At 48.7% G+C, this 24,201-nt stretch overlaps 4 protein-coding genes across 5 annotated transcripts; 2 read left to right on the forward strand and 2 right to left on the reverse strand.

Annotated features, from left to right (window-relative positions):
- Window positions 1-846: 846 nt before the first annotated feature.
- On the reverse strand, window positions 847-3,736 carry LOC136520956 (omega-amidase, chloroplastic-like). Of its 2 annotated transcripts, none has more exons than XM_066514653.1 (10): window positions 3,560-3,736; window positions 3,226-3,366; window positions 2,852-3,070; window positions 2,646-2,739; window positions 2,018-2,092; window positions 1,828-1,906; window positions 1,657-1,672; window positions 1,485-1,571; window positions 1,304-1,386; window positions 847-1,211 (listed from the first exon to the last, which is right to left on the reverse strand). In XM_066514653.1, exons 1-10 carry the CDS (start codon window positions 3,566-3,568, stop codon window positions 1,088-1,090), a joined length of 927 nt encoding a protein of 308 aa, XP_066370750.1. In that variant the 5' UTR covers window positions 3,569-3,736; the 3' UTR covers window positions 847-1,087. The 2 variants fall into 2 exon arrangements, with proteins under 2 accessions (XP_066370750.1, XP_066370752.1); XM_066514655.1 differs by having other exon boundaries at window positions 850-1,211; window positions 3,250-3,366.
- A 3,026-nt stretch (window positions 3,737-6,762) lies between these two features.
- LOC136523630 (peroxidase 31-like) lies at window positions 6,763-7,485 on the reverse strand. The gene is made up of 3 exons (XM_066517249.1): window positions 7,413-7,485; window positions 7,088-7,329; window positions 6,763-7,050 (listed from the first exon to the last, which is right to left on the reverse strand). The coding sequence occupies exons 1-3, from the start codon at window positions 7,483-7,485 to the stop codon at window positions 6,763-6,765; spliced, it is 603 nt and encodes a 200-aa protein (XP_066373346.1).
- A 4,912-nt stretch (window positions 7,486-12,397) lies between these two features.
- Window positions 12,398-16,520, forward strand: LOC136521811 (mechanosensitive ion channel protein 10-like). Its single transcript, XM_066515577.1, has 5 exons — window positions 12,398-14,004; window positions 14,092-14,215; window positions 14,622-14,915; window positions 15,000-15,202; window positions 15,582-16,520. Exons 1-5 carry the CDS (start codon window positions 12,677-12,679, stop codon window positions 15,856-15,858), a joined length of 2,226 nt encoding a protein of 741 aa, XP_066371674.1. The 5' UTR covers window positions 12,398-12,676; the 3' UTR covers window positions 15,859-16,520.
- Window positions 16,521-21,268: 4,748 nt separating this feature from the next.
- On the forward strand, window positions 21,269-21,856 carry LOC136523631 (uncharacterized). Its single transcript, XM_066517250.1, has one exon. The coding sequence runs from the start codon at window positions 21,269-21,271 to the stop codon at window positions 21,854-21,856; it is 588 nt and encodes a 195-aa protein (XP_066373347.1).
- Window positions 21,857-24,201: the final 2,345 nt, after the last annotated feature.

A 24,201-nucleotide genomic window follows, 5' to 3' on the forward strand; every position in this document is an offset into this window, starting at 1 on the left:
GATTTCTTCGTACACAGCTGTGCGCTAAAGCATGGCACGTCTATCAATTGTCCTACAGTACAGTTCAGAGTTTTCAATTGCGATACAACACATCCTAGGCCTCGTTTAGATGCTGAAAAAATTTCAACCCGATGAATAGTACCACTTTCGTCTTATTTGACAAATATTGTTCAATCGTGGACCAACTAGGCTCAAAAGATTCATCTCGTGATTTCTAACTAAACTGTGTAATTAATTATTTTTTTACCTACATTTAATACTCCATACAAGCGGCTAAAAATTGATGTGATGGAGAGAGAGTGAAAAAACTTGGAATTTTGGTGGCATCTAAACAAGGCCCTAAAAACAAGTTGACAGAGACAGACTTGACACCGGAGATCAGTTATCTCTGACAGATTTTCTGAACGCTGAGACGAAGACACAAAAAAAAAAAGTACGATGCACATGTCCAACATGTGAAGTTTCCAACTGGTGACCAGGGTGGTGTTTGGTTGTCGTTCTCAATTCTAGTCGTTGTCCCATCGAATATTTAGATACATGCACGAAGTATTAAATATAGACTAATTACGAAATTAATTGTATAGTTTGCGACTAATTTGCGAGACGAATCTTTTAAGCCTAATTATATCATGTTTTGACAATATGGTGCTACAGTACATATGCTAATGACGAAGTAATTAGGCTTAACAAATTCGTCTCGTGGAATACTAACGGATTATGGAATTTGTTTTTTTATTAGTATCCGAACATCATATGCAACATCTTCTCGACACACCTCCTAAATTTTAGTCACCAGATCCAAACACCATCTAGGTAGGCATCTCGCGGCACAACTCAGACTATCTCAATCATCAACACCCAAATACAAGACCTATTTGATCTTTGGGTAGCGCTATAGTCAAATGATTCAATACATATTCGACATCTTCTCCAACAACAGGATACAAAAGAGAATCCTTTCTACAAATGAGTTTTCGGAAAAAAGATGTTCATATTTAGGTTGTGTCTATCAGACAACCCGAAATAGATCTCCCATATACATAGCATGTAGAAGACTGATTTTATGTCTCTGTTCCCTATTTTGGATTTACGTGCACATACGAGTCTTCTTGGAGACAGTCTCAGAGCGCGATTTCATCGAGTCATTGACCAGAACGTCAACCAATCGGTAGAGGTCTCCTCTGCTCTGCATCTCCAACGGAAGGTTCTCCCTGCAAATGTTCTCCCTTGATCAAACCACAAACACAGGAGCAACCAAAATCGAGTGTGTGAATCTTAAATTCTTAATTCTAATATCGCGTGCCTTGTAGATTGTATCGTGGAGAGGTCGATCTCGCCGATGACGGTCGCTTCCTCATGCCCAGCTGCCGCAAGCACTTCGCCAAACTGAATAGATTGCAAAAATAAATTAGCCACTGATCCTGTCGAACCGAAACTATCAATTGGGAGAAGATGCAAAACTGCAAATGGTTGTTGTGTCTCACTGGTCCGATGAGGCTCGAATGGCCCCAGATCATGTAGCCCGAGTTCGCGTTAGGGTCTCGCGCCGGCGAGCAGGTTGCTACAAACAACTGGAACCAAGAAAAATTCAGCATCGCTGCCTTCACTTCACGTACAGTTTTGGCACAACGACAGAAGAGGGTATTTAGTCTGTACCTGATTATCAACGGCCCTGATGGTACATGAAGAGATGGATTTTTCTCATCCCAACTTGAACAAAAAGTTTACTACTATTTCTGATGGCATCGTGATCGTGGTGACACAGAGAGCAGAACTGAAAACTGATGAAGAGAAAAAGGCTGGAAAAGCTGTGACACTGTAGCGAACCTGGATTTCTGCATGAGGTCCCACAGAAGCTCCCCGGTGCTCATGTTGAATGCAGAAGGATAGCATATCAGGTGTGCACCTGGTTTGGCAAGTCGCACCTGTTAAGCCGTTCATGGAAAATTGGAGAGGATCTAGCACTGCATGGAAGCAATGTAGCACAGCACATCCTACAAAAAATGGTGAAGCATACCTTTTGATCTGTACAGCATTGCAAGCTCTGGAAACCGGATATCATGGCATATTCCTATGCCAATCCGTCCAACATCTGTAACGCATGTGACAGAAAGCTATCACAAAAACAGAAGCAGATTCCTAGCAGAATGCGTTATCACAAAAACAGAAGCAGATTCCTATGCCAATCCGTCCAACATAAGTGTGTGCGCTGTAAATGTACTTCTGCAGCTTTACAAAATCTCAGAGAACTCTGCTGGTGCATAACAGTTACAGTAACAGACATGAAACTATCACAGGTGCATAGTAAGGGCCTGTTTGGTTTCCATAAGTCGGATGACTGAAAACCAGTGACTTATAAGTCATGCCTGTTTGGTTGTAGATGACTTATAAGCTGTGGGCCCCACGCAGGAAAAAGGGGGCTTATAAGTTTTAAGCAGAGGTGAACCAACTTAAAACTTATAAGCAGAGGTAACTTATAAGTTGGTGGTGTTTGATAAAATAAGTCACTTATTTCACTTTTTAACTTATAAGTAGGTGACTTATTTGACAAACCCTAAAATGTCGCCACAAATATGCTAGTACGTACAAGAAAGATACATCATGGTAATATATCTCTGAACTGAAGTTACCAGTTTACCACGTACCTGTGTCGACTATAGTAGTTTCTTGCCCGCCTGTGAATGTATCAGATTCCTTGAGCTTAATGTCTCCTGGGATGTCAATCTCAAACAAATGCAGCTGAAATTGCCCATTTTTTAGCAACCACTATGCAGGTCGATCCAATTACCAGCTGAAAATTACACATTAATATCTGGATCCAGACAACAGCCTCTCCAGCTACTGTACTTACTTTCCTATGCTTGGCCAATATCTGTCCATCTGGTCCGATAACACAGCAGGTGTTGAACACCTTCCCAGACGCCTTCTCAGGGATGGATCCACCTACAATGGTGATCTTTCTGGCAGCGGCGAGCTCCGACAACATCGAGATGGACGGCGACTCTCCGCCGTCTATGTCTTCGGCGTAACTTGGCAGTGTCTCCATTGCATACGGGCAGCTCCATATTTCCTGAAGCAAAAGCAGAGGAACGCTGCCAATGAAGCAATGCTTATAACTTCTGCTGCCAGCTGCTTTCAGCTGATCAGGCCTTAATCTGTACTAGCACTTTCAGTATGCTCAGTAGTTAGCGATTTGTGGTTTGAGGCAGTAAACACGTCAGTAACTGGCAGAGGGAGCGGACGACTTGCCGGCAGGACGACGAGCTTGGCGCCGGCGTCCGCGGCGGCCTCGACGCGGGCGCGCGCGCGGGTGATGTTTCCGTCCTTGTCCGGTGTGACGGCGAGCTGGCACAACGCGACCTTGTGCTGGACACACATGCGAACAGACCATGAACGGATATCCCAACAAAAAGTTTGGTCGACCGAACTGAAACAGGTAAGACTAGATTTCCGGCGAGCATGAACATGTTATACGCACGAATTAGGATTTCAGACTTGTCTAAGAAAAAAAGAATTAGGATTTCAGATTTGAGAGCCGAGATCTGTGTGTTTTGTATACCTTCTGCATATTGGCTTTGATTTGAGAGGACGGAGCCGCGGCGGCGGCGAGATCGAGGAGGAAGCCGGGCTCAGATCGATACTTCGACTGAGAGGCAGGCCGATCAGGATCTGTGAATTCTGGAGGGATGGAAGGAAGCCTGCTGGGCTGCTGACTTCTGCGAGTTCTGGTACTTGCGTGCTGTCCAGTAAAATAGAGTCTTTTTTATCGCTGAGCCATCGTAAAGATAAAAAATTCAAAAAAAAAAGTTCGACGGTCCTCACTCTTCAGCAATATTTGTATTGTTTGCTTGGCTGATAAGTCATGGTTAAAAGTATGATTGACTGATTTGTTGTGAGAGAAAAATATTGCTTATTAGCTAAAAAAAATACGGTTTATAAGCTAAACGAAAATGGCGATTGTTCTGAACTTTTGTTTCTCTTACGCCACTTCCATCTATTTCCCTTTAAACGGTGTTAATCTTGTGGCGGAAATAACCGTTATAGCATCAAGTGAGCCATTTTTCTTCCGCTTCCTCTGCTGGCACTCCAAGTTAGCTGCATTCTAATTTTCTTCCATTTCCTCTGGTGCCACTTCGTCTGAGCTGCTCTAACTCAAACTTTACTGCTATATATACTGTGTCTGTGACTTTTATTCCTGTCGAATAAGCTTCTCAAAGATAAATCAAAAAAGGTTATCTAGTGATGAAGCTAAGGTAGTAATTATTTTATTTTTAAAATACCGAAGTAAGTGGAATAAAGTCACATAATCACATGTTTGACATGCTGACATGTACTCCATCCATTTTCAATTATAAGACGTTTTGGCTTTTCTAAATAAATTATTTTTACATGTATACCATCTTAAAGATGGCATACGCTTTTGCCTCAACGGCTCCCCGAACAGACATGTTTACGCTTGTGCTCTCCAGAGATGGCCCTGTCTCTGGCTTCTCCCTACACGTGCACGAGCGCCTGTCGCCTGCATTATGGGTGGTCGGCAGCGGCTCCTCAGTGATGCCTATATTCATAAGCATGCATAGGAGCTAAGCTCTTTACGCCATGGGGTGCGGGATAGCCGGGGTTGGGGACTCAACCAACAAACTAACAGCTCGGGGCAGTTTATGTTAAATATAAACACATTTTCAAAAGAAAACTTAATGTTTACAATATATTTAAGATATTCTTCATCAACTCACCGACCAGCCACGTTCTCACTTGTGTTATCCAGAAGCGGCCTTGTCCTCGATCTCCCTCCTACACGTGCACGAGCGCTAGCCCTCTGCGTTATGGGTGGTCGGCAGTGGCTTCTCGACGACGCATGTGCTCTTACGCGTAAACGGGTGCTAAACACTCTACGTTGTGGAGTATGGGCTAGTCGGGGCTGGTGATGCGATACAGAACCAACTGGCAGGAAGTTACTCATATTTAAAATATGAACACTTCATACAAACATAATGTCTATCTATTCCGCTCTGCTGCCTTCATCGCCGAGTTCATATATTTATTTTTACATCATGTACTACTCATTCTACATATTTATTGCAGGATCATCGTCTGGGTGGTCGCACCACCTGGCCTTCGGACTTCTCCGCCGATCAACTGGTCGGACCACTAGGTTCATGGACTTTGTCGCCGACCAGTTGGTCGGATTGTTCAGTGTTCACTTCTACTCGGCACTCACTTCGCCGCCAACTAGTTGGTTGGGCTGCTCGGTGCTTGATTCTTCGCCAACCAACTGGTCGGATTGTCCATCGCTTCATCGTCAGCTACGCTAGGGGCTCGCCAGCTAAGCTAGGGACTTCTTGGCGTTCGGATTCTTCGTGCAAGAGTCGACAGCTAAGCTGGGGACTCCCTTGGCGGTCGAATCTTGCTACGTCTCATCGGTGTGCTATCAATTTGTTCCATGTTGTTCGGATCAAGGTGCTGATCTTGGGTAGCACTTCTGGGGTCTTAATACGCACATGTCAGATAATGTCGATAAGCTTTCAGATTTATTTTCTTTGACCCTACTACAAGATTCATTCTTCATCTTACAACAGGCTCGGGGACTAAGTGGCTACACTTCACCTAGCGGTGAATGTAGTGCTCTTTTCTTGATTTACCCTCCTTATTGACTAAATCATGGATAATTCCTCGCAAACGGAGTCTAAGTGGCTACACTTCGTCTAAGGTGGAGAATTTTTAAATTTTTATCTTGAGCCCTTACATCCTTCTGACAAGCCTTACTTGGATAAGTCCGAAATCTACATACCAGTTAAATCGGTCGGCTTCGACTTTCATCACTCAGTTCACCAATTAAACTGGTCGGGTTTGACTTCCACCGCTCAAATCATCGGTTAAACTGATCGGCTTCACGTTAAACTGCTCGGACTTGTTCAAGACAGCATTGCTCAAAGGATACAAGGCGCTCAGGGACTAACTGTGGGGGGTATGCCCCCCAGTACCCACAAGACAAAACATGGGCCGCATCACCAAATGTGGCCCAGCCCACAAGATCAAGACGTGCACTGCAAGACTACATGAAGATGTGATTTATTATATAATATCAAATATGATATTTTCCTTGTAACCCTACCCCTTCAAAGTATATAAAGAGAGGCAGGGGTCCCCTAGACGGGATATATCGAATATGATATACAATCAATACAAAATAACAGAGCATAAAATGTAGGGTGTTACGTCAAGCTGACGGCCTGAACCTATATAAATCTTGTGTCTTATGTCTCTGTTACCATCTGGTTCGTATCACGCGCATCTTCACCGATTCATCTACTACCGTGGGTATACCCATCGATAGACTGCTCACCAGATTTCATCGACAGAAGCACAAAAGCAGAACACAGCGAAGTTGCAAAGTGCTGCAGCAGAAAAAATGGCTTGGCATGTTTTTTTGACTGCACCCCAGGCCAAAAGAAAAGAAATCCAAATCCCAATCAAATCAAGTCCAATTAAGGGCCTGTTTGGGATGGCTCCACTCCATAACTCCAGCAACTCCAACAAAAAATACAGCCAAACACCCCTATTCCAAAACTCTATGAAGCTGCCAACTCCATGGAGCTATAGTGCAAATAGAGATGGAGTTTTGGAGCACCTCTTTTGCTGCTCCAAAACCTCATCTTTTAAACCTCCTCGTGGAGTTGGTGGGTAATTACCCACCACTGCCACTCATTACACACATTTGGCTGCGAACCGTTACGTTCTTTTCTTTCTCCTCTCGCCTACTCAGTCGAGCGCGTCGCAGCGGCGCCTGACGACGCCCTGGCGCCCGGTCTTGACGCCGATGGCGCCGAGCCTCTGCATGGCAGCGGCGAAGTCCTCGAAGAAGGCGGTGCGGTTGGCGGTGTACTGCTGCGCGAACACCCGGGTGGGCGGGTACTCCCAGATGGCGGCGTCGGAGGCGAGCAGGCCCAGCCCGTGGGGCAGGTTCTTGTAGTAGGCCTCGTCGAAGTCCCGTGGCGTGACGATGTCGTTGAAGATGGAGACGGTGGGGTCGAAGTCCAGCGCCACCATCTCCCGGGCCGTGAGTCCCTTGCCCGCGAAGAGCCACGAGGTCCCGCGCCGCCAGCGCCAGGACGTCGGCGCAGGAGACCACGCCGGGGCAGGCAGACTCCAGCGCCGCCTTGGCGCGGCCCACGGCGTCGAAGGCGTCCCCGGGCAGGGAGAGGTTGATCTCCGCGGCGCGCTCCGGTGCGGTGTCGGAGGAGAGCGGGGAGACAAGCACGGAGGCCCTGGCTGGCTCGATTTGGGAGGGGAGAGAAAGACGGGGGGAAGAAAGGCTCTGATCGATGTCTTATCCGCTCAACGGATAAGAAAAAGGAGAATATGAGGATGGCAGGTGGGACCATAAGTGGGGGGCAATAATGATAATTCACCTTCAAACTCCGCTTTTCTGGAGCTGGGGACACCCTCCAGCCAAACACCTCCATCAGACAACTCCAACTCCATCTAGAGCTGGCTCCACCTGGAGTTCTGGAGTAGAGCAGCTCCACCCAGAGTTGGAGCCATGCCAAACAGGGCCTAAAACCAAATTTGTCACGGACCTTCTCCACGATGAAAAGAAGATGTCTACAAAGTTTCTTGGACTGAAAGGGTTATTGTAGGAGGGTTTATGTATATTTCTTTTTTATGGTTCAATTCGGGCTACACAGGTCCAAAATCCAAGCATAACCCATCCCATATTTAAACTAAACATTTTCTTGGACTGAAGCCAAACCCCGATACCAGAATAGACCGATAATTTAGGTAATTCGGGTTTGGTTCCATGTCCAACTCTAGTGGCAACACCTTAAAAAAAACTCTAGTGGCAACACATCATGGCTTGTTGAGAGTGTGGCGAATGTGGCAACGGGGACAAGCCGGAGTTGAGGCATCGAAGAGTTAGGGACAAAAAGGTCCTTTTGCTAATATAACATTTAATTTTCTATTATCAAGTTTGAGCTAGATACTAAGGTTTTTAAAATCTGGTAGGAGAATTTAAGTATACACCTTATTATCTAGTAGGGACAAAAAAGTTTTTGGCGACTATATAATGTTTTTTTTCCAATTATCAAGTTTTAGTTACATACTGACATTCTTAAAATTTGGTGAGGGAATTTGAGTATAGACCTTATTATCCCCTGTTTAGATGGAACAAGGGCGTCTTAACCCAAAGACTATGAGATAGTTTTTATACTTTCCAAGCCACGAAGATATTGCAAATCGAAATCATATTCTGAATGGACGGTTTCTTCAAAATAAAATTTATCCAATCACATATCATCTATGTCGTATCATCTACCTATCATATCTTTTCATATCCTGGTTCTCGCTTGGACATTATTTCTTGTCTAACAAACCATTTCCTTCTCTCTTGTTCATTAGTTACAATATCACGTCACTATTTTGCTTAGTTGGTACCTTAATTATTGAATATGGAAACCAACTAGTATTTTCTTGGATGGGAGTGCTTTAAGGCCGTGTCTACCACAATTTCACCAACAATTTAATGAGCTGTTGTGAGCAATTTTTTTTTTTTGCCAAACAGGTCTTTTGAAAACAGCTTTGTCCATGAAACTTCTTAAATCGTGCTCTCACATGGGGATGTGCGAGGATAAAGATGAAAAATAGTAGTTTTTCACATGTTCACCTCACACTTGTAGGCCTTATGTGGGATTATGTGAGAGCATGTTTTAACAAAAATCTATATGCAAAGCTGTTTTGTCAAATAATTCACCAAAACAGCTTTAGTTTCACCAAGAAAGCTGTTTGTAAAGCTAAAACCCTAAAAAAACAGCTTTACTAATGAAGGAGGTGTGACAAACGGGGCCTAAGTGCTTTACTGTATTATTTTGAGAGAATATATAACTCATCTAAACACCCTCTTAGTCTAATTATTATTGCTAGTTTTTTTAAATAAGTACGTATGATTACTAATAACTTGAAGTCTTGAAAACGAAACGCAAAGTTGCCCCTGACAACGGCACTTGAAAATTGGATGTGGTGGCGAGGAGCTCAAGCTGGGCTGTAGTAGTTGTACCAGTTACTGTTAGAGCCACTCAGGAGACATTTGATCTGGCCTACAAATGACTAGGGCCACACACTCCACTGACCACAGTGGTGCCTGGTGCGCGATGTCAGTGACCCCGGATTTTGCTTCCCATTTCTACCCGCCGAAAGTCAGAGCGTGAAACCCGGCCCTAGGCTGCGAGGCGAAGGTTACGAGGCGACAAACGCCTCGACTGAGATTTTTTTTAACATTTTTTTAAACTAATTTTAAATCTAACACAGTTTGTTTTTTATTTTCAAAACTAACATTTTTGACCGCGCCTATTGTCATGACGCGGCGAAACGTCTGTGCCGCGCCATGTATGGTGGCACAGCGGAAGGATGACGTGACGAAGACCAAGGGCGCTGACCGGTGACGTGGCAGGACCTGCCATGCCACAGATCAGGGCACGGCAGAGCCGCACCAAGATCGGTGGCGCAGCAGAGCCAGGTACGCCCGCCCGCTTCTGTCGGCTGCCGCGCCTGCATGTACGGCGAGCTCATGACCTGACATGAAAAGCGACCGGTGCCAGTTAAGTCTCAAACAGTGGGTGCACGGTGCGCCAAACTTGTCCAGTGCCAGTAGTAGTACCCACATTTTCTATCTCCGACTCTAGCTCGCGTGCTCTCTCCTCTCGCTGTCGTTATGGATGGATGGATGGATGGTGTGACGTTAAATAATGGAAACAACACGGATGTCACCTCCAGATTGTCTAGCTAATCTAATCGCCTAGCAAAAGCATCACATGATGACAGAAGTAGCTAGCATCGCACTAGCTCAACACTACATCTACACTAGTACGTCTACCACCAGTAACTTAACCCATTTTTTATTTAGTAATACACCAATTTATCTTAGCATCACACTAGCTAGTACTAGCTCAGCACTACATCTACATCTACACTAGTACGTCTACCACTAGCATCGTACTAGCTCAGCACTACATCTACACTCGCACTAGCTCGAGCTCGACAACGGCAAGACGTTCCAGCATAACACGTGCTAGGAGGACATCTGTCACTCCATCCTAGAGGCGCACCACATGATATATATCGTCGGCTGATCGGTGTACGATAAGGTGCGGCTTGTGCGCGAACCATTGCCGTCGCGGCCATTGCCCGAGGGTGGCGATCTTACGCTTGGCGAGCTGCTCAAGTTCAAGTCGAATGAGGGTGTCAGAGTGTGCCTGCTTGTGTGGGATGATAAGACTTCGCATGACAAATTCTTCATCAAGACGGTGAGGTTCCACAATCTTGTTTTCTTTTACCTCCCAGTTTATGTGATGTCGAGTTGTCAGCAGTCGACTTAATAATGGCAAGGAATCCGTGGATGCTGGTCCATGTATATATGAGTTTACTGTGGCATAGTGGACTTGAGTCAACCTATACATTGGGCCAAGTTCAAAACGTTAATCACAAAGAATTGCCAGTTTCAAGTTGGTAACAGAATGTGAAAACATTCTGTTAAATCCGTGGACCCCGTTCTCAATTTGCCTTAAACCATGACCATGCATCTTAGACAAATGCAAATTTAATATGTGCTTTCTGAATCTATTGAAACATGTTGTTCCTTCCTTTTGCAAATATGTTCCTTTTGCAAATATTTCCTTGTGGTAGTATATGTAAGAAACCTTCTTGTGCTTTTGCAGGGTGGAGTTATGGCAACTCATGATGAAGAAACTCGGAAGTTTTTCAAACATTCCTCAGTCATCTGTGTTCTGTTCTCCTCGATATGCTAGCAATAAGCTGAGCATTTTCAAACAGCAGGCAAGTTTTAGGCAGGAATTTATGGTTCACTTTCTTTGTATGGGTTACATCTACGGCTCGTTTGGATAGGGATAGGGATAAGGAATGGGATATAGAAAATTATATCATAATCATCCATTCTTTACGTCTCATTTAATCCTAGCCGTTCATCCATTTCTTTTTTCCTATCCCACCCCCTATATCCCTGTATCCAAACGCCACCAACGGATATCATTGTGAAACTTACGTTGGAGATACATTTTCCCTTAGTGAACTCATATATTGCAAAAAATAGTACCGACTAATATGAATGTTCAGATTAGTGGCTGATCCAGAGTCAACCGGTGGGGGTCGGGGATTCTGCATTGTCTGCGTGGGGTAGTGGGGTTCAGCCCCCATGCTGGATCCGCCACTGGATGACCACCGAATTCTTGCCACTCATTGCAACACTTTTCAGCTATCTAAAGTTGCACTTCTTTTTGTTGCCACTACTTAGCTGTTTTGCGATCAAGGTGGGTCAGCACTGGATGACCACCAAATTCGCCACGAGACCACCCTTTGTTCCCAGTGGCGGATCTATGATTTTTTCATGGGGTATGCCGCACTAAAATTTCCATATATGATTCGGTAAAATCCATTTAGTAATTTAGTAATTCAGTGAACACTCGTTAAATTTGTCCTGCAACTCGGAATTTAAGTACAAAATAAAAAAATAAGTCTTAAATTCGACGAAGAAGTTCCAATAGAAAAAGTTCAAATACCATGCTAATAGTTGAAAATATGTATAAAAACATAGACACCAAATAAATTTACAACAATTGAACTAATTTTGTGGATAAATTGGTGTATTACCAAATAAAAAATAGGTTAGGTTACTAGTGGTAGACGTACTAGTGTAGATATAGTGCTGAGCTAGTGCGATGCTAACTACTCCTGTCATCATGTGATGCTTTTGCTAGGGGATTAGATTAGCTAGGCAGTCTGGAGGTGACATCCGTGCTGTTTCCATTATTTAACGTCAGATCATCCATCCATCCATCCATCCATAACGACAACGAGAGGAGAGAGCATGCGAGCTAGAGTCAGAGACAGAAAGTGTGGGTACTACTACTGGCACCGGACATGTCTGGCGTACCGTGCACCCACTGTTTGGGACTTAACTGGCACCGGTCGCTTTTCATGTTAGGTCCTGAGCTCGCCGTACATGCAGACGCGGCAGCCGGCAGAAGCGGATGGGCGCACCTAGCTCTGCCACGCTCTGATCTGTGGCGCGGCAGACCCTGCCACATCACTGGTCAGCGCCCCCGGTCTTCGCCACGTCATCCTCCCGCCGCGCCACCATGTATGGCGCGACACAGGCGTTTCGCCGCGCCATGGCAATAGGCGCGACAAAAAATGTTAGTTTTGAAAATAAAAAACAAACAGTATTAGATTTAAAATTAGTTTAAAAAATGTTAAAAATAAAAAAATTCACGACTGACGACCGGGACGCGTGCCGGTCCGCCGGACGAGAGCGTGGCCTGCGCGTGATCACGAGACGAGGCCCCCCTTATCGTCCTCGAGTCCTTTCGGCTTTTACAGCCTGGTCGCTTGGTCGTACAACCTGCGTGGGCCTGCGCCCTGGGCTTTCTCTCTCGCTCAAACTTCGAAAAACGGTCACCGCCCCGTCCCGGTACGTCGGCACCTGTGCACCTGCACGGCCGCACGACGCCGTCACACGGCCGCACTACCCCGTCACAAATAATCGGTCACACCCGTCCCGGTCGCAGTTCCGCCGCACTTCCCCGCTTGCCGCTCAGCCGCCGCCGTCAGACGACCCCGAACCCAGGTTACCAGGCCCGCCGCCGCGCGCGGGGGCGTACGTGCTATGGACCCATCCACGGCCAAGGCGGCCGCGCCGCCCAATAATGCGGACCACGTCCTCCTCATCCCGCCCGACCACCCGCCGCCGCCAACGCCGCCGCACCCGAGCAATAACCAGCAGCCGAACCCACCGCCGGCGGAGACACAGACATCCAAACTCTCGCAGAACCCCGACAAGCATCCGACCTCCAGTCCCTCGCGCCCGCCGCTGCCCCCCGCGGCGCTCCTCCGCCGCCGCTCCTCCATCGCCAAGCCCAAGTCGCGCTTCGTCGAGCCGCCCACCCCGACGCACCCGGACTCCGCCGACCCCTGCCCGGTCCACCCCGCCGCCGCCGCCTCGCTGACCGCCACCCCGACCCATCGCTCCGCCGCGGGCGTCTCCACCCCGCACACCCCCGCCGAGGCCGACGACGACGAGGACCTCTTCCGCAACAAGGAAGGCTCCCGCGCGCCAGCGTCCGCGGCGCGCTGCCGCCGCCGGGCCCGCCTCGGCCTCGAGCTCTGCGTGCTCGTCCTCTTCCTCGGCCTGCTCGTCGTCAGCCTCGTCGTGCCGCCCCTGCAGGGCCGCGTCCTGTGGGGGCCGGAGATCTGGAAGTGGTGCGTCTTGGTCATCGCCGTCTTCTCCGGCCACCTCCTCAGCCAGTGGCTCGTCAGGCTGCTCGTCTTCGTCGTCGAGCGCAACTTCCTGCTGCGCACCAAGGTGCTCTACTTCGTCTTCGGGCTCAAGAAGAGCTTCCAGGTCTGCCTCTGGTTCGCGCTCGTGCTCATCGCCTGGTCCCAGCTCTTCGACAGCGACGTCGGCCGCTCCCATAAGACCGCCAGGATCCTCAACTACGTCTCCAGGTCCCTCGCCTCCATGCTCATCGGCTCCGTCATTTGGCTCGTCAAGACCTTCCTCATGAAGGTGGTGGCGTCCACGTTCCACCGGAAGACCTTCTTCGATCGGATCCAAGAGAGCGTGTTCCATCAGTACGTGCTGCAGACGCTGTCGGGCCCGCCGTTGATGGAGCTGGCGGAGAATGTGGGGCGGGAGGGTAGTGGCCTTGGGCGGGTCAGCATCAGCAGGGCCAAGGACAAGCAGGAGAAAGGCGTGCCGGAGGTGATCGATGTTGTCAAGCTCAGGATGATGAGTCAGGAGAAGGTCTCAGCATGGACGATGAGAGGGCTCATCACAGCAATCCGAAGCTCTAGGCTGTCAACCATTTCTAATACTATCGAGAGCTTTGATGATGTAGATGGCATGGAACAGAAGGATAAAGAGATAAATAGTGAATGGGAGGCCAAGGTCGCGGCATATGCCATATTCAAGAATGTCGCAAGGCCCGGCTATAAGTGAGGACGACTTTAACTTTCCAGTAGCCATTTCTTGTCTACATATGCATGGCTCAACATGCTCAATTCTTTTCAATTTTGACATAGGCACATTGAAGAGGTGGATCTGCTGAAATTTTTCACCAAGGAGGAGGTGGACCTGGTGATTCCAATGTTTGAGGGAGCATCAGAGACCGGAAAGATAAAAAAGTCTGCTCTAAAGAATTGGGTGGTAATGGAAAAAAAAATGAATGCATTTACTATCTCTGTTTTCCTTCTGTTTCAGAATTCATAGGAACATATTATTGGTTGGCCCATGTCTCGTGTCTTGAATTTTAATTTGGTGTGCCGATGCAGTCGTAACTGTGGGTATTGAGCCTTGTTATGCATATTTTGAGGATTATATGATTTCTGCGTAATTGTCATCTGCCTTTTTTACTTCTGCATTTAGAAGTCATTCCATTTTCTAGTTCTTGCAAATCATTTGATTCCTTGAAACAGGTAACAATACACGATACATGCTAATGAAAATTTAGCAATATATGTTTTGTTTTGTAAATTTTGATGTAGTCATTGGAAATCATTTGGCTTGTATTGGAAGACGTCTGTTTGCTTTCCTGATCTTGTTTTACTACCAGGTGAAAGCATACCTCGATCGCAAATCACTAGCACATTCTCTGAATGACACAAAGACCGCAGTTATGCAACTTCACAACCTCATCAGTGTTATAGTCATCATTATAATCATCATCATTACGCTACTGTTGATGGGCATCGCGACAACCAAGATCCTTGTTGTCATCTCGTCCCAGCTTCTGGTTGTGGTATTCATATTTGGGAATGCATGCAAGACTGTATTTGAGGCCCTTATATTTGTATTCATCATGCATCCATTTGATGTTGGTGACCGCTGTGTTATCGACGGAACACAGGTAACTTCTAGATCACCCTTTCTGGTACCTGTTTCCATTGATTTCCCATGTTCTGTTGCTGACATGAATGTACTCTGATGATAGATGACTGTCGAGGAAATGAATATATTAACCACTGTTTTGTTGAAGAATGACAACGAAAAGATATATTATCCGAATTCTGTGTTGTCCACAAAGCCAATCAGCAACTTTTACCGAAGCCCTAACATGTATGACACGATTGATTTTGCAATTGATGTTTCAACTTCAGTTGAGAGCATTGGAGCTTTGAGGTCCAAAATTAAAGGGTAATTCTCAAACTTGACCTGAATTCATATTTAACTTCAGATTTGTAAATTTATTGAAAGAAACTATGTCAGCCAGTTTAGGCAGCTTGTACTTTATTTATTAAAAAAGGAATAAGATTACAGGGGGCAAGGAAACCCTTGTAGAATTTTTACAAAGAGGGGAGTGGGGGAGAGAGAATACAATTCAAATTTGTCCACAAAAGAGGAAATTGGAGAAGGAGAGGGAGAGGGAGAGGGAGAGGGAGACTGAATAACATTACAACGATGTGAGGTAGCCGAAGCTGCAGATGACACCAGCAACGAATAGGTTACCTTAGTATAATCACATGTTTATGAAGAATTCACATTATCAATTGTCATTGGTTCCTTTTACTCTCAGGTACTTGGAGAGCAAACCAACACATTGGCACCCTGTCCACACAGTAAACCTGAAGGACATCTTGGATGTGAACAAGATCAACATGTCTCTGTGTGTCCAGCACACCATGAACTTTCAAAATATCCGGGAGAAGAACATCAGGAGGTCTGAGCTCGTCATGGAGTTGAAGAAAATATTCGAGGAGATGTCCATCCGGTACCACCTTCTACCCCAGAAAGTTGAACTCGCCTATGTCAGTCCGAACCCACTGCCCATGGCTGTTTCTCATACAAGATAGAAGATGGGTGAAGACTTGAAGTGTTATACTAACAACTTGATGATCAGTTTCATGGGATCTGACAACAGATGGCTAGTTGTGCAGTCTGTTCTGAAGTTCTTAAAACTCTGCATAGTAGATATTAGCTCGTATAATAATTTTTCAGATAATGGATTTGTAAGCGGTGATGGTACTGATGCTCAGTGCTTTGCGATTGGCTAGTACACCATTTGGTTATCTAGACCGTTTGGTGCATCACAATCGAAACTGTTAGGAAATAGTCACCAACCACAAAATGCTCTTAGGCTGGGAGATTGAAGTGGGCCTTACAATGTGGGATGCTGAAGGAATTGTAGACTGCTCAAGCAGCACTGCAGCAGTGGGAGAAGCACTGTCAATTCGGTCAACAGTTTATTTGGGCCACAGTGCAGGGAATATGAACAATCATCATGGACAGTGCAAATGTTTTCATGTTACATTTGCCATTGAGAGTTCGTCATGTGGACTGCTCTTAGGCTTCTACGGGATGGTGACATGCGACAAGAATTGACATTATCTGAACACTTGCTGTCTTGCACCATGGTTTTCGACTTCTTGCTGTGTCTGGGTGCAGGAGAATGGAATGAATTTTCTAGATAATGCAAAATGTTCCGGGCTCTGCAGCTTGCGAGTACGGACAGTCTCTCGAAGATGGAACAATTACTAGAGCTACCAAGATTGGCATGGATTGTTTTTTTTAAAGATAAATAGAAACATCCGGCTTCCTGAAAAAGAATAGGGATCATATCACATTTTACAACTTAACACCATGAAAAAATCAATCGAAGTTTACAAACAGATGACTCAACCCAATTCTAGCATTAAAACGGTCGTTCAGAGGACGCAAAGAGCCTCTTCACAGCGGTCTCTAGCTTATCAGTTCGCTGGTTGGTTTTAGCCAGGTTTATACAATTAGCCAACAGTATTTTCCTTTTATAATAAATCAGCACCAACCAGCCTAGAAACCAACCAGCGAACACGCCGTATGCCAATTCTCAATCACAAGCGCCAAAGGTTCCTCACACGGTTAAATCTAGATTCAAAAGGATCTACTAATCAAAGAACACAAAAGTATAAACACTGAAAAAAATACGCAAGCCAGCTAAAGAGACGATGTTTTTTTTAATGAGGTTCAGTTCCTCCGTGTAAAACATCAGATGTAACGGAAGAGTAATGCTAGGGCAACTCCAAGACACTCGATTAAGCCTTCCGTGTACGGAAATGCTACGTGCAAGGTGTCCGTCCGTTTGGACGCCCATTCAGGGGCCTATATACCAGCCCAATAGATCTCTGCTTAGCATCCGCTCGTTTTTTAATTATGGTATCCACGTCCGCATCTTCCATTGCACCAGTTGGATAAGGAAAGGAGAAGGAGACGAGAGACATGTCCTGCTGTGCTTCACGTGTCGACAGTCACCCCGCCTGCTCATGCTCCGTCGGTCGCCCCGCTGCTCCTGCTCTACGGCCCACTCTGCCGTCGCCTGTCACTCCGCGCTGCTCCACCGCGCCGCCCCGCTGCTTCCTGCTATTTCTTCTGCTCTGCGACCCGCTTAGCCTGACAACGCGGGCACCGTCGTGCGCCCACACGTGGTGACCGCTCCCTCAGCTGCTAGCTAGCCACTGAGGCCGCTGTGCAAGGAGAAGCGTCGGGCCCGGGCACGGAAGCCCTCCGGCCTTGCCTCCTGCTACGGCTGCGGCGCCCCCGGTGCAGACGACGAAGGAGGCCGCATCGAGATACGATGCATGTTGCAAGAGTACATTTCAAATGTTTCAGATGTTTTAGAGGTATATTGCAGTTGTTTCATAAGGATATTGCAAAAGTAGATCGGAATGTTGCATATGTTGCAATGGGCTATACATGCACGTTTCAAGTGTATTGTTGGGGACCAATACTAGGGTACCCTAAGAGGAGGGGCTAATGGTCATTATACGTTAATCCATCCAGGCAGTCAAGTGTGCGACTACGGCTCCAACCGATACCAAGGCCGCGGGCTCCGCCTCGCCCGACCTCTAAGGGCGGGCTCCGCCTCGCCCGATGTCTAAGAGCGGGCTCCGCCTCGCCCGACCCCTGAGGGCGGGCTCTGTCTCGCCCCACGTCTAAGGGCTGGTTCCACCTCGCCCGATGTCTGAGGGCTGGCTCCGCCTCGCCCGACGTCTATAGGCTGGCTCCGCCTCGCTCGACGTCTGAGAGCTGGCTCCGCCTCGCCCGATGTTTGAGGGCTATCTCTGCCTCACCCGATCCCTCGGGCATGGCTCCTAACGGAAGTTCACGTCGCCGCCAACCACCACGGGCCAGAAAGTACAACCCAAGGTCAAACTTCTGGCATCGTGCAGGGAGCGGTCATGTCTCAACACGACCCGTCCCTATGACATGTCATTCTAGGGGACTCACATCGCCCACAGTGACGGACGCGTGGTCACTGTGTTGCCTACTCCCTGTATGGTCACTGATCAGCACGCTGGGTCGCCGCGCCGCCCGCCGAGGCGGGATGGGACGTCACGACCCGCTGACAACGCCAGGGCATGGCATCATCAGGCGGATAGGCGCCCGACGTGGGGTTGTCCCTGTCACCACCGGCCATGTCAGCGGGCCCCACACAAAGGAAAAGAAAGGCCCAATGACCCTAAAGGACTTCCTTTCCCTCTCGTTCTTCTCTTTTCTTCCGTTGTAACCCGTGCTTTCCCTTGGCCTATAAAAGGGAAAGCAGGGCGTCCCATTAAGGGGCATCGCATCGCACAAGAACTCGTCGTACCACATCAGATCATATCAGAACCACTAGCATCGAACCTCGAACACACAGCCGAGCAGCGACAAAGCTCTGGGCACCAATTTGTTCTTTCCATCAGAGACTTGGGACCTATCCCTCTCTCTTCTATTTATAACCCCTACTATGAACTTTTCAGTGCTAGTAACACGAGCAGTAGCAACAAACTAGATGTAGGGACATTCTGTCCGATCCAGTATAAACCTCGTGTCCTCTTAGCACACCATCCAAGCCAGACGCGCAATAATACAAATTTACTCGTTGGTGTTTACTCAAAACACCGACAGTTGGTGCACTAGGTAGGGGCCTTTTGCGCGTCTCGACATCAACACCAGGCCTCGGATGGCTAGTCACAACATCACCTGGGTCCCGGGCGCACACGTGCGCTTCGAGGACCTGGACTTCATCATCATTCAGCCTCTCCACTCCGCCGGCCTCGACGCAATCGCCGAGGCGCTTGAGGAGCTACGGCTGCACGCACCCGAGGCCCACACCCCTGGGAGCAGCCAGCTCATCGGCTTCGACTACGGAAGGCTAGAGCATCAGCTTGGCTCCTTCTTGGGACCTCGACCGTCATGGGAGGACCTACGCCACCTCACCTTCTCGTTCGCCAATGTCATGGCATGGCTCGCCGAGGGAGAGCCCCTCCCCCCAAAATACCTCATCCGGAGTGCTCCGATAGTGCTCCTATTCAGTCTCCGCAATGCTGTAGAGACTGTTGGCCACATTATGGCGTCACACATGCCTCCATCCCCTGCAAATGACGAGTTCATGGGGGTGACCGAATATGTCATAGAGTCTTTCCACGACCTCCTTGCAGAGGAGTCGGAGTCACCTTTCGGCTCTGACTCTAGCAGGGGAAGCCATCACCCCTCTCGTGAATGCTTCATGGCAGGTACCTCCGAAGGACACGTCAAAAAGCATCCATGAAGAGGAGGCTACCCTGATGAATGACCTCGACGATGAGGTCGAGGGTGATGCAGGGGCCCCACCCTGCCTGCGGGTGGAGTTGCTCAAGGCCCAACACCGAGAGCTCAAGGAGGCACGACTCCATCTTGAGCAGGAACACACGGAGCTCGATCATGGGATCGGGTGCCACGGGGACGGTGGGCGCGCACGCGCCATGGCCCGTGACATGAACCGGAGGATCATCGAGGATGATGAAGCCCTCCCACACTTCGCCCGGGCGAGCCAGAACATCACTGCTACAGTGCCTTGCTCTGTGGGCTTCTAGGGGCCACGACGCCCAATGAGCGTCGGGCCCATCACGAGATTCACACGCTGCTCGAGCGTGCAGCGACGCAGCAAGCCAAGAGCTTGCTGTCTCGGCGACGTGAGCTCGACATCAACCAACGCACGCCCTTAGAGCAACCTGACAAGGACGCATCAGTCCACTGGGCGCCACAAAGCGGTAGGCCACACATCATGGTTCTGATGAATGAGCGCCTCGGCCGCAACCGTGACGCGCGCGACACCCTCGACGCCCATAGGCGTACCCACGGTGATGTGGGGGAGGGGGCCAGCCGTGGCTACCACCCACGATGTGGCGGACGCTACGACAGCGGCGAGGACCGAAGCTTGAGCCCCGACCTACTGGGACCTTAGGCCTTTGGGCGACACATCCTCAATGCCACCTTCCCGCCAAGGTACTGATCACCAACCAACATCCCGAAATACTCTGGGGAAACAAACCTCAGACTATGGTGTTCCTGGCCGACTCGGCACGGACATGGTTGGAACACCTTCCGCCCAACAGAATCCAAAGTTGGGTGGACCTGAAAGAGATATTCGTGGGGAACTTCTAGGGCATGTACAAGCATCCTAGGAACCCATCAGATCTCAAGAACTACCGGCAGAAGGCCGGAGAGACCCTTTGTGGGTACATCCGGCGCTTCTCCCGATAATGCAATGAGCTGCCTAACATCGCCGACGTTAATGTTATAGGAGCTTTCCTATCCAGGACCACCTGTGAGTCTCTAGTTCACAAGCTAGGACGTAAGGTTCCACAAACCACCAAGGAACTCCTTGACATCACCACCAGCCACGCCTTAGGCGAGGAAGCGGTCGGAGCGATCTTTGACCGCCTCAAAGGCAAGGCAAAGCGGGATGAGGACGCCAAGGAGGGTGCCTCCAACCATCCCATAAAAAAGTAGAACAAGCAGCGGCGCAAGGGCTTGCTCATAGTCGCCGCCAACCACAAAAGGGGTCAGAAGCCCACGGAGGGTACTCTGAACCACTTTGAGAAGCTGCTCGAGGGGCCATGCCTGAACCATGCCTTCCTCGTCAAGCATCTATACAAGGACTGTGGTCTCATGAAGCGGTTCTTGTCCAGAGGCTCCAACAAGGGAGAGCACGGGAAGGATCCCGACCCGACCATGGACAACGCCAAGGGAAAGGACGGCGACTTTCCAATGCCGGATGGCTGCCTCATGATCTTCGGAGGGTCAGCAGCCTATGACTCCAAGCATCGTCAGAAGCTCACACACCGTGAGGTCTATACGGCCGAGCCGATCACGCCTACTTTCCTCCGGTGGTTAGAGTCCGCCATAACCTTTGATCGAACCGACCACCTGGACAGTGTCCCATAGCCGGGGAGATATCCACTCGTGGTCGACCCAATCATCGGCATGAAGCGGCTCTTCAAGGTATTGATGGATGGAGGTAGCGACCTCAACATCATGTACGCCGAGACGCTCGATGCCATGGGCATCGACCGATCGCACATCCAACCCCCCGGAGCACCTTTCCATAGCATCATACCTAGAAAGCAGGTCGTGCCACCTGGGCAGATCAATTTGCCCATCACCTTTCGAGATCCACCCAATTATAGGATAGAGACCCTCACCTTAGAGGTGGTGGGGTTCCATGGAACCTACCACGCCATCCTAGGATGTCCATGCTATGCGAAGTTCATGGCCGTCCCCAACTACACCTACCTAAAGCTGAAGATGCCGGGCCCAAGCGGGGTCATCACCGTTGGCACCTCTTTCCAACGTGCCTACGAGTGCGAGGTCGAGTGTTGCGATCACACCATGGCAATCGTCGCCTCCAAGGAGCTTGCAGCCATCAGGAAGGAGGTCGTTGAAGAAGCACCCAACCCCAAGTGGTCGACCAGGTCTTTTGAGCCGGTGGAGGGCATTAAGGAGGTCCTTATAGACCCTAGCAGCTCTAGGAGCAAGGTGGTGCACATTGGCACTGCACTTTCCTCTAAATAGGAAAGTGGGCTCATCGACTTCCTCCACGCCAACAAAGACATCTTTTCATGGAAGCCCTCGAACTTGTCAGGCATTCCGAGGGAAGTTGCCTAGCATACCTTGAAGATCAAACTAGGCTCCAAGCCGGTGAAACAGCGCCTGCGTCGCTTCAACAAGGGGAAGCACAGTACCATCGACGAGGAGATTGTGAAGCTTTTGGCGGCTAGTTTCATCAAGGAAGTACACCACCCAGAGTGGTTAGCCAATCCCGTTCTTGTACGAAAGAAGAGTGGGAAATGGAGGATGTGTGTTGACTACACGAGCCTCAACAAAGCGTGTCTAAAGGATCCATTTTCTTTGCCATGCATAGACCAAGTAGTCGACTCTACCTCAGGGTGTGGAACCCTTTGCTTCCTTGATGCGTACTCCGGGTACCATCAGAACATGATCAAAGAGTTCGACCAGCTATGACGTCTTTCATCACCTCGTTTGGATCGTTCTGCTATGTGACGATGTCGTTCAGTCTGAAGAATGCTAGGGCCACGTACCAGCGTTGTATGCTCAAGTGTTTCGGGGACCTCATCAGGTGGACCATTGAGGCCTACGTGGATGACATCATGGTCAAGTCCAAATGGGTTGACCAACTCGTAGCCGACCTGGAACAGACCTTCTCAAGACTTCGAGCAAATGACATTAAGCTCAACCCTGAGAAATATGTTTTTGGGGTCTTGAGGGGTATGTTGCTTGGTTTCATCGTCTCCGAGCGTGGCATCATAGCCAACCCGAAGAAGATCATGGCCATCACAAGGATGGGTCCGATTTAGAACATAAAGGGGGTACAATGAGTTACTGGGTGCCTCGTCTCGCTCAGCCGCTTCATCTCGCACCTCGGTGAACGAGGTCTCCCCCTTTATCGACTTCTGAAGAGGGTCGACCACTTCGAATGGACGACCAAGGCCTAGGAGGCACTCGACATGGTCAAGCAACTTCTGATGAAGGCCTCAATCCTAGTCCCTCTGACAGATGGAGAACCGCTTCTGCTCTACATTGCGGCCACCACGCAAGTGGTCAGCGCTGCCCTGGTAGTGGAGCGAGAGGAAGAGGGCCATGCCCTCAAAGTATAGCATCCCGTGTACTTCATTAGCGAGGTCTTGTCTGATTCCAAGACCTGCTACCCTCAAATCTAGAAACTCCTTTACACCGTCCTCATTGCTAAGAGGAAGTTGCGCCACTACTTCGAGTCGCATCCATTGACGGTCATGACGTCTTTCCCCCTCGGCGAGGTCATCCAAAACTAGGATGCCACGGGAAGAATTGCAAAGTGGGCTATGGCGCCGTTGCTCACTAGCATGATCAGAGTCCGTTCACTCGCACCCCAAGCTTCATGGCCTCAACAACGGAAAGGGTTGGAACGCACTAACCTTTTTATATGAAAAAGGGGAGAAAGGCTAAAAAGTTGTTTGGCCATAATGAGATTTAAGAGCTTGTCCATTTATTACAAGTTTAGCGCCGGGCTTATTTGCCTAACTAAACTCTTGGACGGGGTGTTCTCATCCTCTATCTCCACAGGTAAGTCTAGTCCTAAGCGGATCATACAAGTCAATTGAACGACTTAAACCATTGCCGAGGGAAGGGTAGGGAGCAGCAGGATGCCCCACGCATGTTATGCTGACCCTGTCATGAATGACGAACCCGAATTCCGCTCGATCATATCCGGTAAGAACTCTTCGGACCCGTCACTCGTGCCATCGAGGTAAGACCTATGCCAGCGGGTCACCCAAGTCAATCGAACAATTTGGGCCGCTGCTGAGAGATGGGTCACCCTTACTTTAATGCACATTTATTTCGCTATCGAGCCCCTGACCCTAGCAACGGAAGGGGTCAGGCCTCGCTCAGGGGCTGGCAAGAATATATGTTTGCTAGACATTCTTTATGCCCGACCCTTTCTCACGTTAAAAAAACTAGAAGCAAGGTGTGCGGAAACAAACTCTAAGAAAAACTAGTTGGACTGCTAGAAGCCTATGCCCCAGTGGCTATGGTGTTTCAGCTCACTAGCGTGATTAGAGTTTTTGTCCCCGCATCCTGAGCTTTAGCCTCCACCTCCCCCAGAAGGATTTGGAGAGGCCCACCTGTGGAGTCTCCATCGAGGAGAGGACGGCTCGGGTCACGGCCGAGATACGGGCAAAGGGCAGTGGGATACCTCATGTAGGTTATGCCAACTCTGTCACGAACGATGGACCTAGACCCCACATGGACATATCCGGTAAGAGCTCCCTGAACCCATCACTTAAGCTATTGAGGTAACTTTACTGACCGCCACTTTTCTTTTCCAGTGCATAAACATTCATTCATCCATCCATTCATTC

This window comes from Miscanthus floridulus, chromosome 18 (genome assembly GCF_019320115.1).
Source record: "Miscanthus floridulus cultivar M001 chromosome 18, ASM1932011v1, whole genome shotgun sequence".
Taxonomy (NCBI): Eukaryota; Viridiplantae; Streptophyta; class Magnoliopsida; order Poales; family Poaceae; genus Miscanthus; species Miscanthus floridulus.

Excerpts from the sequence above, each read along its gene's own strand:
- LOC136521811 (XM_066515577.1), top strand. The coding sequence starts at position 12,677 with ATGGACCCATCCACGGCCAAGGCGGCCGCGCCGCCCAATAATGCGGAC. Across the intron at positions 14,005-14,091 it reads GTCGCAAGGCCCGGCTATAA|GCACATTGAAGAGGTGGATC; the intron begins GTGAGGACGACT and ends ATTTTGACATAG. Across the intron at positions 14,216-14,621 it reads CTGCTCTAAAGAATTGGGTG|GTGAAAGCATACCTCGATCG; the intron begins GTAATGGAAAAA and ends TTTTACTACCAG.
- LOC136520956 (XM_066514653.1), bottom strand. Across the intron at positions 3,071-3,225 it reads GTCGTCCGCTCCCTCTGCCA|GAAATATGGAGCTGCCCGTA; the intron begins GTTACTGACGTG and ends CTTTTGCTTCAG. Across the intron at positions 2,093-2,645 it reads AACTACTATAGTCGACACAG|ATGTTGGACGGATTGGCATA; the intron begins GTACGTGGTAAA and ends CATGCGTTACAG.
- LOC136523631 (XM_066517250.1), top strand. The coding sequence starts at position 21,269 with ATGAAGCGGCTCTTCAAGGTATTGATGGATGGAGGTAGCGACCTCAAC.
- LOC136523630 (XM_066517249.1), bottom strand. The coding sequence starts at position 7,485 with ATGGAGTTGGAGTTGTCTGATGGAGGTGTTTGGCTGGAGGGTGTCCCC. Across the intron at positions 7,330-7,412 it reads CAGAAAAGCGGAGTTTGAAG|ACATCGATCAGAGCCTTTCT; the intron begins GTGAATTATCAT and ends TGAGCGGATAAG. Across the intron at positions 7,051-7,087 it reads CGCTGGCGGCGCGGGACCTC|ATGGTGGCGCTGGACTTCGA; the intron begins GTGGCTCTTCGC and ends ACGGCCCGGGAG.